The following is a 16701-nucleotide window of genomic DNA, read 5'->3' as shown; positions in this document are numbered from 1 at the left end:
CACACACACATACATATAAACACACACACTCACACACACACATGTGTGTGCATTCTGCAATCGTAAATTGCTGCCAAAATGCCGGATGTGCCTGGCGTTGCTTTATGGCTGCTTTCAAGCCACAAAAGTAACAAAAAATGTTAGCCAAAAGCTGCCAAAATGCCGCGTCACTTCCGCCACGCCCACTTGCAACGCATGCCCTAGGGCGTTCAGGGCGTTAAATATGCAACGTTGTTAAACTCTGTATGATTTAAAATGGTTGCCAGAATTAGGCATGACGACATGCATGACCCGAAACATTTGCCAGCTTTAATTTTTAGCGATAAGTCATCGATTAAAGAACGATTGTTAGAGGACGAAGGTATAGTGATTAATAGTGTGTTTTCTACACTTTTAAAACTATATTATATAATGCTTTCAAATGTAGTTTTTGTAATTTATTATTACTTACATTGCTCTGAAATAATGCTTTTGTTTGTCATCATTAAATGAGCATCTTTATTTAATTTGGCAACTTTACAGCAAAATATACATTAATTTTCTGTCAGAAAGGGTTTAGCTATGATACTATTAAATATATATTAAGAATATAATGGCACAATTAGTTATGTATTAGTATAACGTACAATATAGACAGGCGACAAATTTAGAATTAGGTTTGAGACTATAAATCAAATTGCCAAAAATATTTAGGAATAACTAGAGTGCAGACTTAAATCTATTATGAAAGATATCGTATGCTTAATATAGGTAGTTAACAAATTAAGTGTTACATTAATTGAGTATAAATGAAATTGTCAAAACTATATGTAAATTAGTATAGTATGGATTTAAATGTAAATTAGATTTCAAAAGAGATTTCAATATAATACCAAATATAGACAGTTAACGAATTTAAAATTAATTTAATATCCCATAAATTAAATTGCTAAAAATATCTGCAACTATCTTGAAATGTGATTCCACATTCAAGAATGGTTTAATACGAACACAAAGAAAATAAAGAAGAAAGTGATTGAGATAAAAGTAAACACTTTATATTTTAATACCTTATCAGTATTCATTCCATCAATTTCCATTTACTAAAAGTAAAGTTTTGCGTGCTCTCCAATTCCAATTCGAATCCCAAAACCCCTTTTGCAATTTCTTAACGAAACCGAAACTTGGAATATGCTGCTGTCCTGAAATCTAGAGCAAAAAACCTTTGCCAGCCAGCCAGCCAGTAGTTGAAGTAGCTGCCACTTGAGTTGGGGCCACTTGGAAGTCTTGCTCGCTCTGCTTATGGAGCTTATAAAAAATGCAGAAGGATAGTTAATTTGGGCACCTATAAAAAAGAAGAGGCAGCTACTCCATCCTGGCTGCTGGCAACATTTACGAGTAATAGACACTCAGCAGGGGCAATGCCAAACTTTTGTCATATTGCCTTGCAACGGATGCAGAATACAGAATACAGGATGCAGATCCTGAAATGCAGATGCAAATGCAGATACTCAGAGAACACGAAACTCTCTGTGCAACTTTGTTTGGTCGTTGTGGGCCAAAGTGGCCATAATTTTAATTTCAACGAGCATAAATACAGAAAATGGAAAAACGTAAACAACTGCGGAGAGTACGAATGTTGTTTTTTTTTTTGTACATCGTATTGCAACAGGACACGCCATTGAGGTGCACTTTATGGCAATTGCAGTTGAAGTGCAACATTTGAAACTTTTAATTATCGGCTTAAATGAAATGCTTAACTCAACTTGTTGTTGTTTGTTGTTTGCTCAACAGGATGAACTGGAACAGGCGGATGCATTTCTGGTGGTTTACTCCTGCATTGACAAGGAGTCCTTTACACGGGCCAAGCAGATTTTATCGCGACTGCAGGACATGGACCTGCTGCGCCATCGTCCCACCATTTTGGTGGCCAACAAAATTGATTTGGCCAGATCACGCGCCGTCTCAGCGCAAGGTAATTACAATTGCAACACAATAATCCCTCGCATGACTCGAAGCTATTTTCGCCATTGATAAATGAACAACATATTTTTTTTCGTTTTCATTCTCTTGTTTCCATCTAGATGGAAAATGTGTGGCCTGCACGTTTGGAGCCAAGTTCATCGAGGTATCCGTGGGCATTAACCATAACTGTGATGAACTGTTGGCTGGGACATTGACCCAAATACGGCTCAAAAAGGATCAGAATCTATTGCAGGTGGGTGATTAGTGGCAAAAGTAATGAAGTTTTTGATTAATCGATAGGTATGCTAAGTAGTTGATGGTACTTAGATTAGAACACAAGTAAATTGGTGTTGATTCATCTACTTTCCATCTATCATATATACATACATACATATCTATCATATCTATACCATCATTCTATCGCGCGCTTCTCATCTCGTTTCTTTTCTGTTTCATCTATCGAACTATGTAATCTTTGTAATTGTGTGTGTAATGAACTCGATCAATCGCTTTCGCAGCTGAATCCGAAAAAGTCGAAAGACAAAACTAAATTTAAAGATAGCAAAGACAAGAAAGTAGAGACTGTAGAAACTGATAAATGTCTGACACTGACTGATCTTAAGGCCGACGATGTGGTAAGTAACACAGTCTCCCAACTACCAACAACTATTTTAGAGAGTTCTCTATTCAATCTCCTCCCCCGCCTAACTCAGTTTTGCTGCCACTTTTGCATGCCACCAATCAAATAAATATTCCAATTAAGTGTTTTCGGCAATTCCAATTCCCTTACCTACTGTTATTTACATATATATAGTACTATATACTACCTAAATGTACCTCCGACTTTGATCTCTTGCCAGAATATTTCAACAACCAATTGTTTTGTGTACTTCTCTTTGCCAACAGCGGAAATTGTGTCAAGTGTCCAAACAAGTCCACAAATCTTACCTCATGCATTTCTTCAGCTTTGTTTTTGTTTGTTTTGTTTGCTCGTTTTGTGTTATTTCTTGAGCATTTTGTTGCCATATTCTCTCATCGTTTATACTAATCCCACACACAAAAACCCAACCAATTGATATTTGGATACCAGCTAAACAATCAACGAATGCATATTGTATATACTGTATATATTATATTCAGTATACAGCAGAATAACATCCCGCTTTGACCAGCAAGCAAAACAACATGCTTTAAGTAATTTGAATTATGCAATCGATTTCAGGGTCACAGGGACGGCAGCTCCCCGGCGCATTGGTATAAGAGCCGCAGTGTGATGTTGGCCAGCATGAAGGCTCGCCAAATGCTCACTTGGATACTGGGCAAGGAGGATTCCAAATTTAAGCACTGCGAGAATTTGCAGGTGCTCTAAGCGAGTCACAAAACCAAAAATGCGCTTCAACCGAGAGAACAAGAGAAAAACACCAAAACACCAAAAATATTTAAATATATATTTACTAAGTATATACTTATATATGGTATAATTGTAATTTGTAATTGTATAATCAAACAGTATGTGAATATTTATAAAAACCAAAACCAAAAACCAAAGAAAAGAACCAAAGAAAGCATTACCTTAAAAGGTAAACAGGTTTCGATATTTCGATTACCTATATACACATATATATATAATATAATAACACTTTAGAGAGCGTCTGTCTATATGCTTCAACAAAAATGTATCTAAAGCCTGATAATCAAAAATTAAATCAAATTTAATGTTTAAAACGAGGCAACTAGGAGGCGAGCAACTTTATGGAACCAAGCAAATGCAACAAAAAATGAACAACCTAAAAACTTTAAACAAGGAATCAAAACAAATACTAAATACTTAACTACTTACTTAAATTGAGAAGCAACTTTTCTAAGCTTTGAGCAAAGTGAAAATAAAAACAACAAAAACATATAAAATATTTTCCCATAAACCTCTAAACAGTCTAGCAGAGATTAACTATTTACAACATATTCAAGTTACCCCACAGTAAACTACGCTAAACATAAACGAGTTTTTATAAGATTTATGTAAATGTATGTGTAGAGTGTAGATTAGAGAGCAGCCCTCAAATTTCAATGCGTGGGGTAGATTTCGTTACTTCTAAGGACAGTGCTACAGGGTTTGCGATTTAAGATTTAATCGAAAAAAATAGAAAAAGCAAAAAATTAACAAATTTAAATTAGTTAGAAATACCTTGTTCGATCCGATCCGATCCGTTAGTGTGTTTTGAGTTGTCTCTTTTGAATACGTTGAATTCTTAGTGTCTTCCGATTTTTTAGATATGTATGTATATAATATATAGTCCAATATTGAATGCCATTGCAATGTAAGGAATTTGAGTGTCATCCACAGAGAGGCAAACGACAAGCGTGTGCGTATGTGAATGTGGATAGAACACAACAATAATTGTATGTACTAAATTTAACAAAAAGAAAACCCAATTTAGAAATGTTTCAATTTGTGTGTATATATGCTTAATCACTTGTGGATATTTTCTAAACACATCAGTTCTATGTATAATAATAATATATATACTACGACTACAATAAATGTTAAATAATCAACTTGAAAGTTTCCTTTTGTTTTCATTGTATTTTATATCTATTTAGCTTAAGTTTAACTTTTGGTACAAAACGTGATGAGAATGTTTGAATACGAATGAGAGATGAAACTAAACTAACTGCATTCTGAATTTGGGTTTCAGCCAAATTGCTGTGGCTGTTGCTGTGGATTCTTCACTTGTCTGGCGATCTCAGCACGATAACGAAACAGAGGACGGAACACATTTATCTCAGCCAGTTCCATGTCATCAGCGGCTGCCTCCTCGTAGTCTAGCTCCGCCACAGCTCGTCGCAGTCTGTTCAATGTGCGTTCGTATCTATAGAGATTTCGCAGAGCAGCTTCAGTCAATGGCAACTGGATTTCTACTTCACTGTCGTCACTCAGTCTTGGGCTCTGTGAGCTGATTTGTTCAGTTGGATAGGCATAAACGATGTTTATAGCAACACAGCACGTGATTAGCACCAAAATTTGCTATTTAAAGTAGAGCAAATCAATTAGAATTATTATGGCTGTTATTTGATGAACCCACTTACCATAATATACACCATTGTGTCTGCAAGTTGTAATCTTCTTTGGAATATCTGTTAGCTGCTTAACGGCTTGACTGCTTTGCTATAAGTGTGCCTTCAGTGGGTCTTGGCATTGCTTTTATACAAATGAGAAATTGTTTTGTAGCTTGCGTTAATTAGCACCTTGTATTGTTCTAATTGCTCATATTGTTTTTCACATGCAATTCAAGATGCAATACTTCTAGGAAATTAGCATGTCGCCTGAGTATGGTTGAAAATCAGAGCATTTTCCGTTTTGCGCGATTCGGACTCGACTGTTGTCGAGGCTAGGGATGTCGTGTCATGTGAACTGCATTTGGTACTTTTCTGAGTTGTGATTTATTGTCACAGCAAACACCTCTGACTAATGTTATTACGTTGTTTGTTCATCCGGTCGCGTGTCCGACTCGTAATTAGCGCATGATCTCAGTGTGCAGTAGGAACTACTAGCTGTCAAAATAAATAAGCTGTAACTTAATGGCGACGTTTGATTTAATTTACAATTTACAAGACCTGATCTTTCAGTTGCAACTTGGTTGGAATATAGGCCATCGTTGAAATTTAAAATAACAAGATTAGCACTATATTTAAACATAAAACGCCACCCTAAATGTAACGACATTTTACTTTACATATGTACACCAGCCTTTAATAGTGAACAAATTTGGCTGTTACACGCAATATCAAGCAGCTTTTGTCAGCCGTAACTGTTGAGTTTATTTATCGATAACATAAAGCGAAACAAAACAACGAGAAATTTGCTAATAAACGTTATTTTTAATGCAAAACTAATCACTTCAAAACAAAAACACTGTAAGTAAACAAAAAATACAGTCTCTTGATTACCATATAAAGTAAACCATTTGGAATGCACATATTTTTTCAAATTCAAAGTGTAACCAAGTTCATGGATAGCTTATTTTGGTATATTTTTTGACGTAAAATAGTACGTTCTGTAAACTGATTGCGGTCACGTTATAACTAAATGAAACGCGTTATTATTGTTTATTTGTTTAATGTTCATTTAACGGTACGGTAAATAAGATAACTGTAATTGATTTGAAATGTTAATGTGTCTGCGCTGCGCTCATTAGTACCCTAAGGTCTGACAGTTTGCGAAAATGCGATAACAGCAACATTTCTTCGACTAACAACAAAGCGAGGAGTTAAACAAAGCATGCTTAAATCAAACTAACTACTACGTTGCAGTTTCAAATTTCAATTATTGCCAGCTCAACAAAGTTCAATTGTCGTTACGCGCAACTGAAGTTAACAATCGCGAGTCGCCGCCAGTGATTCAGATAATTTTTGTTGTAGGTAGTCAGTTCGCTCTGCGGCTTGATTGACAACATATGTTTGTCTGTAGATACCAAAATGTAAATGTGTGTGTGTCATCTATGAATTTTTGTGAATGAGAGAGTGTGTGTGCGCTCTATTGCGGCTACAAAATTGCAATAGTATGCGAAACCAAAACTGCGATAAGGGCAAATATTTTTCAATCGCCACTTCGGAGGAAACTAGTTGCTAGCCTTCGTTCGAAACCGCACAAAGGGGTCGCTCTGCTGCGCTCCGTTCGCTGCGACAAAGTGTCTCTTCAGTTAATAATTTATTTTACGTCGCGGATGCGTCAACAGCGCTTACAGTCATCGCTACCTGTTGATGTACATACGCGCTTCGTTTACCTGTGCCAACTGCGAAAAAGATAATAAACAAAATTCTGCTGCTCTTCTTCTGCTTCGTTCGTGCTGTTTCTCCACAGACACAACACCTCAACTTTAAGTAGCCACTTGGTAGCTGCTTGGATAGACAACGATTGCTGCCAGTAGATGAGACCGAGTGCGTCGAGAACGCGCAAGATGAGTAACAACTACAACGATATTCCCATTGGCATAAGGCTGCTCCAGAGCTTCTCCCGACAATGTCCTCGCTTCCATGCCCGCAAAGAGCTATGGTAAGTTCATTTAATTACGCCGTAATCATTTTGATGTTTTGATATCTATTTTTCATAGAGTAATATGACTCTATAAACTGTATAATAAAAAGTATACAATTGACCCATTTCCGTAAAGATATCGTAAGAATATTTTATAATTTGGGTGTATGATTGCTCTAAAGTTTCCCATTCATTATCAGTGATAACATAATATGTATACACAAATATGTGTTATCTATATGAAATTTCAAATTTCCCATCATATGCTAAAAATTCACTTTTAAATATCAAATTTCGTGGAAATGCGTCGATATAAACTTATATACAGTTTTATTTTTGTATATTACTCATTTTTATGTTTGAACGTTTCTTTTTAATAACTTTAAAGTTAATATTGAAGATTTACAAGATTTTCGTTTTCGATATTTGTTAAAATTCAAAACTAGACAGTACCATGTGTTCAATAAACACATTTAACAGATAATGAATAGTCGTATGTAGACTTTAAATCGCCAATGTGGATTCTTGATCACTACTTGAATACCTAGATCTCATTTACTACAGGGACTAATGCCACAAAATTTGGTGACAAGATTCTTGTGGTTTTATTTTATATACTTTATTATGTGTCTACCATGAACACACAATCTAAGAATATGAATTTTGGTAAATGAAGTAATAAAAAGATAAAAATGATTAGTAATATAGTTCATCTTAGAATACACTATAACCCATAAATTGGAAATTTACAAATCAAATAATTTGCTTACAAAAAAAAACACGCCCCCTAAATGGAAAGAATAAAAGAAGCGACAGTAATTTTAAAGGCTAGAGAAATTGTGTCCCGGTAAATGGAAGAGTATATATTTATTTATTTGCCAGTATTTGAATTGATTATATTTTTATTAAGCATTTCAGTATGGTCCAAAAAAAACTTGGGCAGTTATTTTCAAAATAATTCGATAAGAGCGAAAATGCAATTTCCCTTACTATAATTTTTATAATAATCACTTTTGCAGCTACAAAATGTCGATATTTCTGCTCACATTCCTTGCCTACGCCTGCTATCACATGTCGCGCAAACCAATCTCTGTGGTCAAGTCGGTTCTCCACGGCAATTGTTCCACTGTCCAACTACAAGATGCGGGCAATTGCGGCTATGCGCCCTTTGGTAAGTTTTATAACATTGGCTACTTTATTACTATTTATCAACTATTATTATCGTACAGATGGGCCCGATTCAAAGACGCTTTTCGGCATGCTGGATTCGGCTTTTCTCTTCTCCTACGCCATCTCCATGTTCGCATCCGGCTTTATCGCCGAGCGCGTCTCGCTGCGCTACTTTCTGTCCATGGGCATGATTATGACTGGCGTATTCACATATCTATTTGGTCTGGCGCGCACATCGAACATCCACAGTCTCGCCTATTTTGTGCTTGTCCAGATATTCGCAGGTATCTTCCAGACCACCGGCTGGCCAGGCGTTGTGACGCTGGTGGGTCGCTGGTTTGGCAAGAAGAAACGCGGTCTCATCTTTGGCATCTGGAACAGTCACACTTCGATTGGCAACATTCTGGGCACCCTGATTGCCGCCCACTATGTGGAAACGGACTGGGCGCTGTCCTTTGTGGTGCCTGGCATTATCATCGGTGCTGTTGGCTTTCTCCTCTTTCTGTTCCTTGTGGATCAACCGGAGATTGTTGGCTGCCATCCACAACCTGCCGCACAGGAACGTCGCATTTCCAATGATTCGGATGCCGATGAGAACGATGATGATGAGGAGCAGGCACGTCGCTCTGAAGCTGTAAGTATGTCAAGTGGTTGAATGGACATTTTTAACATGCTTTCCCCAAATGATATAAAATTATTTACACACTCACACACACACCCACACTCATCAAAAATTGGTGTTTGTTTGCGCAGTTTTATGCCCAGTCCGGTTACGCTGATTCCCAAACCGTAAGTGCATGCTAAAATTCAAAATCGATTCAAGTAGAAACACTCTGGTCGAGCGTGCTCGACTACGAGATACCTTGTGCCCATCTGTTTGTAATCATAACTAGTTTGCACTCATATGTACATTCACTCATCAAAGTTATAAGTATACTCAAAATACGCTTACTATATATGCTTGAGTAGGAGTAAATGTTGTTATTTTATCAGATTTCTACCAAAATTTCAGCGTATATAAAGAATAAACAAATAAAAAGTCACATATTAAGTACTTCTCGAGGAATTTGCATACAGAAATGAGGAAGTAAATACGATTAAAAATAAACTTGATTTGGTATACTATAGAATACACAATGAACAACGTGCAGTTGTACTTATAAAATTTGTTACACGATTCTGTCTCCAAAATGTTTTATATTGATCTCTTTTATTTGTAGCTTAGACTGTTTTACTATATACTACTGTTGAGGCTTATTAAGTCAGATGTGTCTTATGTCATATTTCCTGTTAGACACTAAGTTATAATACCCTTCTACTTCATAGGGTAGCGGGTATAGGAATCATTTGTCTTTCCCGTGTGTGTCCTATTTGTCGTTGTCTTTGCTGCGCTTCTTCAGCTTTGCCTTAACTATAAATGTGTTACATTCAGTTCTCCTAAATCATATATTAATAACGCATCTCTCTGCAGGATCAAATCAGCTATCGACCCACGCCCACTGAACGCACACCGATCCTGGCGCGTCCCCAAGCACAAAGGGAGCACACATCCCATGGACGTCCCATTGGGCTTGTGGATGCCCTCTATATACCCGGCGTGGTGGAGTTCTCGCTCTGCCTCTTCTTCACCAAGCTAGTCAGCTACACTTTCATGTACTGGCTGCCACTTTATATACAGTCTTCCAGTAAGTCAATGCAATTGAATATCTCATTGTAAACGCCTCTATAATCTATAATGTTTTCTTTCTTACAGGCACTTTGGGTCCAGAACTCTCGGCAGATCTCTCCACGCTCTTTGATGTGGGTGGCATTTTGGGCGCCATAGCTGCGGGCTATGTGTCTGATCTAACCGGCATGTCGGCCACTGTTTGCACTGTCATGTTATTCTTTGCGTCACCAATTGTAAGAGAACAGCTGCCTAGTTTCGTAATTCAACAAATGTTATTTATTTGCTAACTCGATTGCTTTTGCAGCTGTTAATGTATCAACAATACGGCGCATTGTCAGTCACAATTAGCGTACTGCTGCTCATTGCCGTTGGCATCTTTGTGAACGGCCCCTACGCACTCATAACTACGTCGGTGAGCGCCGAACTGGGTCAGCACAGCTCGTTGGAGGGCAACTCAAATGCTTTGGCCACAGTGACTGCCATAATCGATGGCACAGGGTCCATTGGTGCTGCTGTTGGACCGCTGCTCGCTGGAGTTATATCCAGCCACAGTTGGCAGAATGTCTTCTATATGCTGATTGTGTCGGACATTATTGCAATGGTGCTGCTGATGCGTTTGGTGGTCAAGGAATGCACCGCAGCAAGACGCTCTTCAAACCGCATACGCATTGAATAGCAGGAGGAAGTCTTAGTTCCCAATTCCGTTTCAGTTTCATATTAATTAAATCGCACTTGGAATTTGAATTTGATATTTTCATATGTACATAGTGCACAAACACATACTCACATATACACACACACAACCACAACACATACTCACATGTTATGTACAATCGCATCAGCTATTTTTACGTTAAAGACCACCAATTTATACTTGTACACTATATATGTCATATCAGTCCGTTTAGTTAGCTGAAATCATTGTATTGGCATCGCACGAGAAGTCCTAAAATCTTTACCATAATTTATTTAGTGTATGTACTACTGTAATGTATGAATGTACTAGCATGATATATTGTTAGCCAAAAAGAAAAGAACGAAAGAAAACACGAGCTAAACGAGTAGTTAACAGTTTTATAGATATTTTATAACGTTGTGCGTGTATCAGAGTCTCCTCGTTTTAAGTGCCGAAATACACACTTAGATACTAGCGTCTAGGATAATTATATAGTAGTTATATACATAACATATTTACAACTGCTATGTGAATACGATTTTCGTACACTTTTCGTACCAATAAACTGCGACAAAGCTGTCTTTGTCTAAATGAAATCAAACAACTGTCTGCAACTATAGAATAAACAAAATGCAACAATTATAAAATTCCATTAATTTATTTAATGTATTTGGACTTAGCTTCGGAATCAGATCGTTTTCATTCTCTGGTAAGGGAAATTACAAATATTTCACTTAACATTAGCCTCGATTTAGCGCTTAAACGTTAAGTACATTAATGAGTATATATATATAGAGTAAGTATAGCCTACTGTGTATAACTAGATTCGACTTATATTTGTAGCTACAATGCATAGCGCTGAATTGGCGAATATCTCAAAGGTTACAACTTATCACAACATTGAAATTATATATCAGACAACCAAACGGATTGCAGTACACTAGAGACGTTGCACACAGCGCCTCACGATCTTGGCCTTGTGTTGGCACAATAAGCACACCAGGAACACAACGAGCAACAGACTAACGCCATAGCCCACAACGAGCACAGCTCGTTTGCGACGTCGCCAACGTTGATAGTCGCTCCATGACACATAGCGATTTCGATATTGCGGTGGCAGCTCGAATTTGCTACGACGCGGAAAGAATGACAAGTAGAAATCCTCAAGTAGATGACGCACTAGCTCATTGTCTTCGCCTCGCTTTGGATCCAAATTATCGTTGATGCAGTTGAATTTTCTAGGATTGCGACGCATGCGATCAAGCGCCTCAACGACTTCAGTCAGATTCGAGGTGAGCATCATGAAGTTGCTGTGTGATGTGCGCTTGGGACTCACGTGATAGCGATACTTGGGACGTACTCCAAAGTTGGCACTCAGAGCTTCAGCGAGCAGTGGGCAACGACAGACGAGTTCTCTAGTAATTGTTGGCTATGAATTAAAATATAGTTAGAAAACAACTTTTAATTGAATATTATTATTTGCTCACCAGATTCGAGTCCTCGTAGCGTTCGTAGACGAGCGTTGAGTGCACAATCTTATTGGCATTGACATCGAGGCCCAAACTAATGGAACAGTTTTGCACCACCTCCTCGAAGAAGCGCATGGCAGACCAGTCTAAAGGTGGCGGATAGATGCGTGTGAGGCAGGTGCGCACCTCACGATCTGACCACGTGCCAGAGCCATCCGTGTCGAACTCATCGAATATCTCATCCACACCAAGCACATGTGTCTCACTCATCAGATAAGAGTAATAGGCAAAGGCGTATTGCAGATCGCTGGCTGCACGAAACTTTTGATTTGCCGTCTCCAGTACCTGCTGTTGGAAACGCTCTTGCATTGCAGTCACAATGTCTCGCTCTATGAGGAATCCTACATGGGCGAGGACATGACGAGCCTTGAAGCCATAGACGCGATTCAGCAGCATGTTAGTTGCAATCAATGAGTGAGAGTAAATGTCTGTGGAGGATTTAAAGTCTTCCTTGTGCAACAAGTTGGTGGCACTGGTGGTGCTAACAATGCTGCTGCTGCTGACTGGGTTGCTGGCATCCACTTCGGGACTCAGTGACTTCAGTTTGTCCTTGTTGAAACGCTCCACAATGCGGCGTAGTTCGAGCAACGTGGAAACATTCTTGTGACGCATCAGTTCCTTAAAGTTGCTCGAGCTGCGTTTGAACAGCTTCTGTAGCCCCATGTTGGGGAACTTGTGTAGTCCTGCATGACCTGGAGCTGGAACTGGAGGTGCCACAGTGGCAGCCGCTTCGTGTAGCTCACCATGCAGATCTCCTGTGCCACTTTCGTTGCAGTCACCGCCATCGAACTGGCAAGCATCGATGTTGCAGTGGCGATCGCAGGCACCGTCGCCAATGTACGTCCAGGGGCAGTCAAGGGCACAGTCGGGCACCATCCACGCTTGGTAGACACGCACGCCCTCGGCCTCAGTATAGAGATCTTCTGGGTATAAAGGAGCACCCAAGAATATGTCATCATTCAGATAGAGAAAACGCTTGGATAGCTTGGGTATACGATGCACAAAAGTCTCAATTGCCGCACTGGAGAATGTGGGTAACTGCCTGGGATCGGGAGCCAGCATTTCGTGGGGCACCACAGTAACTCGGTCATAGTTAAGGTCTAGCCAGCTGGGAATTTGGCCGTTGGTCACAATGTACACATGTCGTATCCAGTTGGCATGCTGCTCCAGTGAGCGTAACGAGTACTTCAACTCGTTTTTGTCATCGAAACGCGATGGGTCATAGCTAGGATCATAACGTCTGATGGTCTCTATGAAGTCAGGATCAGTTCCGTTTACCCACGTGTAAACAGCATCAATGGGAGCACAACCTCTGTTGTCGCCGTGACTGTGGCTGCCATGGCCATCTGTCGGCGTCAGCATTTGTTGCCCGGCCAGCCAGAAAATCATCACGCAGAGGCAGCCAAAGACCGCTAAGAGCGCCAACTTGCGACGTGACTGCATCTTGAGTCGATAGATTTTTTCGAGAGTACGCCGCATCCGCCGTTGCCAACGGCGTCGCAGACGCATTGCTAGTCCAAACTTGGTTGCTACATTGCCACACGTGAAGTGCACTCACAAATTGGTTTATTTGGACTTTAGTGCAAGGAGGAAACAGGAGAAAAACTTTGTTTTTAGGTCAACCGATAAAATATGTGGAGTCGTTCAGCGCGACCGCAAGAAAAGGCCAAAATATACTGCACATCTCAAATATATACTGCTGCAACAAATATATGTATATCAGCCCGTTATATCAAAACAGTCGTGGCGCAATTTCAATTTCAAATAATGGTATTTCCGTTTTTCATCATCTTGCCACTGTAAAGTTTTATTCTTCTGGATTTCTTATATTTAAAGTGTTTTTTATTGGATTTAGTAAAGCATCAGGGCATTGAATATTCATTGTAAACAGTTCGTAAACACGCAGTCTTCTTAATCTAGTCACTACATTATATTTATTATCTAGTCATAGCATTATTTAGACATAGCTTATTTTAACAAGTTTGAATCGAACTTTAAAACTCTTAACTCTTAATAATATCTAATTATTTCGACCACAATAAACTAAGGTGATAATAAATCCCAGTATTTTTCCTGATTAACTGCCGATAAGTCATTGTCGGTTTTCCATTCGATTTAAATAATGGTTATCGCTCTCGTTGTCAAACAACAGCAGTGTGACCGTTAGTGGTACATTCTACAAAATTGGCACTTAAATACTAACAAATATTCGAATTTGTTTTTTGCATTTTAAAAGAATTTATATATTTTTAATGAACAGTATAAACATGAAATTTAAATAAAAATTGTCCAAATGATTTAATGATTAGAAAAACTGTGTAAAACATTTTTCTTTCAATAAGCGGTAGTTGCAAGTTGGTATGCTTTTTGGTACTTTCTTTGACTTTAAATAATCTATTTTGAAATACCGATTGCGGTCACCCTGATGGTCAGCTGGTCCCACCATCACATGACCTGTCATATGAAACTTTTTTCACTCTGACAGCGCAAATCGACGTCGGGCCGTGCAAATCGAAAACTTTTTCACACTTTTCGTTTGTAGTTTTTGTTCATTTTTGGTTCGTTTAATTTGAGTTAATGTGCAATTTAGTTTGATTATTGATTTTGTGTTTTGTTTTCGTTTTAATTTGATTACTGTAGTGCGTCCACGAAGCGAGATCCAGGCAACACAAAAATGTTGTGGAAATCGCTGATTGCGTTGTGCGTCATTGGAGTCGCCTTGGGCGAGCAAACGCCCGTTTTTCTTTGGAGCGCCAACAGGTGGGTGTCACAAAACTAGAGCTACAAGTTGCACAACAAATATGTCTAATTTACATTCGTGTACTTGCCGACAGCCTGTCGAAGCCATCGCTGCGCACTGTGCCACAAGCCGAGTTTGCAGAGCAGCTGGCGACTTTGCTGAAAGATCACATGGTTGTGGCCTTCGAGGAAAATGGCGTAAGTAGCTTAACGCTTATCAGTGCTTAAGTGATGTGATCCCTAAATGGTGTATTTGTGTGCACTTGCAGCTAAGCAACAAAGATTTTATGTGCTCCAACGCCGAGGCCAAGTCGTGCTACGCCCAGCTCCAGGGTGTTAGCCCAAAGACCTATTACACCAGCGTCGAGAATCCCTCCGAGGCACTGCGCGCTGCGGCCACGAAGCGTGAGCACAACACCATCGATGCCACCGGCAAACTGGCTAATCCCGTCAAGTGCGAAGTGGGCTCAGCTGTGTTTGTGACCTTCAACGATGCTGCCGAGACTCGTGCCGCTACTTTGCAGTCGCACGGTAAGCGAATAGACACCCCTTGTGTGATTGTTGACAGTAAATCATATGAAAAAATTTACTATTTATATAACAGATACCGCCATTGCTGCAATCAGCAAGAATCTAGAGTGCAATGTGGCTTATCTGTATTTGGCTGCACCAGCAACTGCACCAACAGTGCAGCGTCGTGTGCGTCGTTGGACTGCCGCCGAGACCACTGGCTACCGCTTCGCCAGCAGCTATCAGTTTCAAATCACCTTTACAAGTGTTCTTTACAACAATGAGGCACTTACTATTGCCTCTATGGCCGTCACCAACTCGACAACACCCAACACCAAGTTTTCCGTTACGCTATCCACCGCGGCTGGCAAATCCATTACCTTCGACCTCAGCTATAGCAGCTCTGATGGCTACTATACCCTGAGCAATGCTGTATACGACGGAACTGCACTGTACACTCCTGGCGTCAACGCACCCAGCACGTTCTCATACACCTGCGGCAATGCCACCTGGTATGATAGCACGACCAACAAGCTGCAGTGGAATTCGCTGCAATTGCAGGCAGGATTCAAAGCCGGCGCCGACATCGTTGCCTTTGGCGATTCATGGGATTGCGTTGGCTTCGTTACGCCCGGCATTCTGATGGGTCTGTTTGTGCTTGTCATTTTGCTGGTCATTGTGTTCCTTGGTCTCTGCTGGATGATGGACATCAAGACAATGGATCGCTTTGACGATCCCAAGGGCAAGACCATTACGATCAATGCCAGTGCTGATTAAGCAAGTGCAGCATTACAGAATTCATTACTGTTTCATTTACCGTTTTATGTTTTCTGCATCATGTTTACTGCCACATTTTGAAAAGTGCGCGTATATTCAATATTCATTCCTACCTTCAACTACATAATATGTAATCGATATAATACTTTAACAATATCTATAACAAAACACAAAAAAAAAAAGAACGGAAATTAGCGCTCACAATCTATAAATCATATATGTTGAGTACAATCCCGTATATGTACAATTTGCGCCCCCAAAGATCGAGTTCGAGCGAAGGATCCGAATCACGTTCAGCATCAAATTCCTACCATCGAAACACACGTGACGACCCTCGCATCAGACTGATCTTTGTGGCCGATAAATTGTTTTGCTTGCTACGACTTTAATTGAGCTGCTACTGTGTTTGCTGCTACATTTTTGCTGAAAGGCAGTATTTCATTATAAGTTAAAATTCGAAAGAAAAATGCACAAAAAACATAAACTAAACTTAAAAAAGACGCACAATGCTTGTGCGTGTGTGTGTGCGTACAAGATTGTATTTGTGCAAGTGTGTGTAGAAAATGCAATTGCTTAATTTAAATTCTAAGTGTTTTTTTCATATTGTAGTTATTGTTTATCAGTATGCGAACATTCATAATTTATGCCCTTG

General features: G+C 39.4%; 5 protein-coding genes across 10 annotated transcripts in view; 3 read left to right on the top strand and 2 right to left on the bottom strand.

Annotated features, from left to right (window-relative positions):
- Window positions 1-4467, top strand: part of LOC117569038 (GTP-binding protein RAD) — a 43236-nt gene extending 38769 nt beyond the window's left edge. For 2 of the 3 annotated variants that reach the window (XM_052003731.1, XM_034250036.2), the window contains 4 exons: window positions 1774-1954; window positions 2064-2197; window positions 2463-2579; window positions 3167-4467. In XM_052003731.1, coding sequence (XP_051859691.1) covers window positions 1774-1954; window positions 2064-2197; window positions 2463-2579; window positions 3167-3313 — 579 coding nt within the window. In that variant the 3' untranslated portion in view covers window positions 3314-4467. The remainder of the gene's footprint in view (window positions 1-1773; window positions 1955-2063; window positions 2198-2462; window positions 2580-3166) is intronic. The other variant, XM_034250037.2, reaches the window with a different exon arrangement.
- On the bottom strand, window positions 4452-5147 carry LOC117569039 (uncharacterized). Its single transcript, XM_034250038.2, has 2 exons — window positions 5032-5147; window positions 4452-4969 (listed from the first exon to the last, which is right to left on the bottom strand). The coding sequence occupies exons 1-2, from the start codon at window positions 5044-5046 to the stop codon at window positions 4637-4639; spliced, it is 348 nt and encodes a 115-aa protein (XP_034105929.1). The 5' UTR covers window positions 5047-5147; the 3' UTR covers window positions 4452-4636.
- Window positions 5148-6001: 854 nt separating this feature from the next.
- LOC117567004 (glucose-6-phosphate exchanger SLC37A2) lies at window positions 6002-11101 on the top strand. 4 transcript variants are annotated; one of them, XM_034246684.2, is made up of 8 exons: window positions 6002-6076; window positions 6806-6997; window positions 7999-8150; window positions 8209-8783; window positions 8903-8938; window positions 9621-9834; window positions 9903-10051; window positions 10123-11101. In XM_034246684.2, the coding sequence occupies exons 2-8, from the start codon at window positions 6873-6875 to the stop codon at window positions 10492-10494; spliced, it is 1623 nt and encodes a 540-aa protein (XP_034102575.1). In that variant the 5' UTR covers window positions 6002-6076; window positions 6806-6872; the 3' UTR covers window positions 10495-11101. The 4 variants fall into 4 exon arrangements, with proteins under 4 accessions (XP_034102575.1, XP_034102577.1, XP_034102576.1 ...); XM_034246686.2 differs by lacking the exon at window positions 6002-6076 and adding an exon at window positions 6187-6359; XM_034246685.2 differs by lacking the exon at window positions 6002-6076 and having other exon boundaries at window positions 6398-6997.
- Window positions 11102-11155: 54 nt separating this feature from the next.
- Window positions 11156-13743, bottom strand: LOC117567003 (N-acetylglucosamine-1-phosphotransferase subunits alpha/beta). The gene is made up of 2 exons (XM_034246683.2): window positions 11982-13743; window positions 11156-11923 (listed from the first exon to the last, which is right to left on the bottom strand). Exons 1-2 carry the CDS (start codon window positions 13530-13532, stop codon window positions 11435-11437), a joined length of 2040 nt encoding a protein of 679 aa, XP_034102574.1. The 5' UTR covers window positions 13533-13743; the 3' UTR covers window positions 11156-11434.
- A 684-nt stretch (window positions 13744-14427) lies between these two features.
- On the top strand, window positions 14428-16268 carry LOC117567005 (V-type proton ATPase subunit S1). The gene is made up of 5 exons (XM_034246690.2): window positions 14428-14581; window positions 14664-14783; window positions 14858-14960; window positions 15032-15293; window positions 15367-16268. The coding sequence occupies exons 2-5, from the start codon at window positions 14698-14700 to the stop codon at window positions 16047-16049; spliced, it is 1134 nt and encodes a 377-aa protein (XP_034102581.1). The 5' UTR covers window positions 14428-14581; window positions 14664-14697; the 3' UTR covers window positions 16050-16268.
- Window positions 16269-16701: the final 433 nt, after the last annotated feature.

The sequence above is a fragment of the Drosophila albomicans genome, chromosome 3, assembly GCF_009650485.2.
Source record: "Drosophila albomicans strain 15112-1751.03 chromosome 3, ASM965048v2, whole genome shotgun sequence".
In the NCBI taxonomy this organism is placed as follows: Eukaryota; Metazoa; Arthropoda; class Insecta; order Diptera; family Drosophilidae; genus Drosophila; species Drosophila albomicans.
The sequence above is the reverse complement of the archived record's forward strand: the minus strand, read 5'-3'. Positions and strand labels throughout refer to the sequence as shown.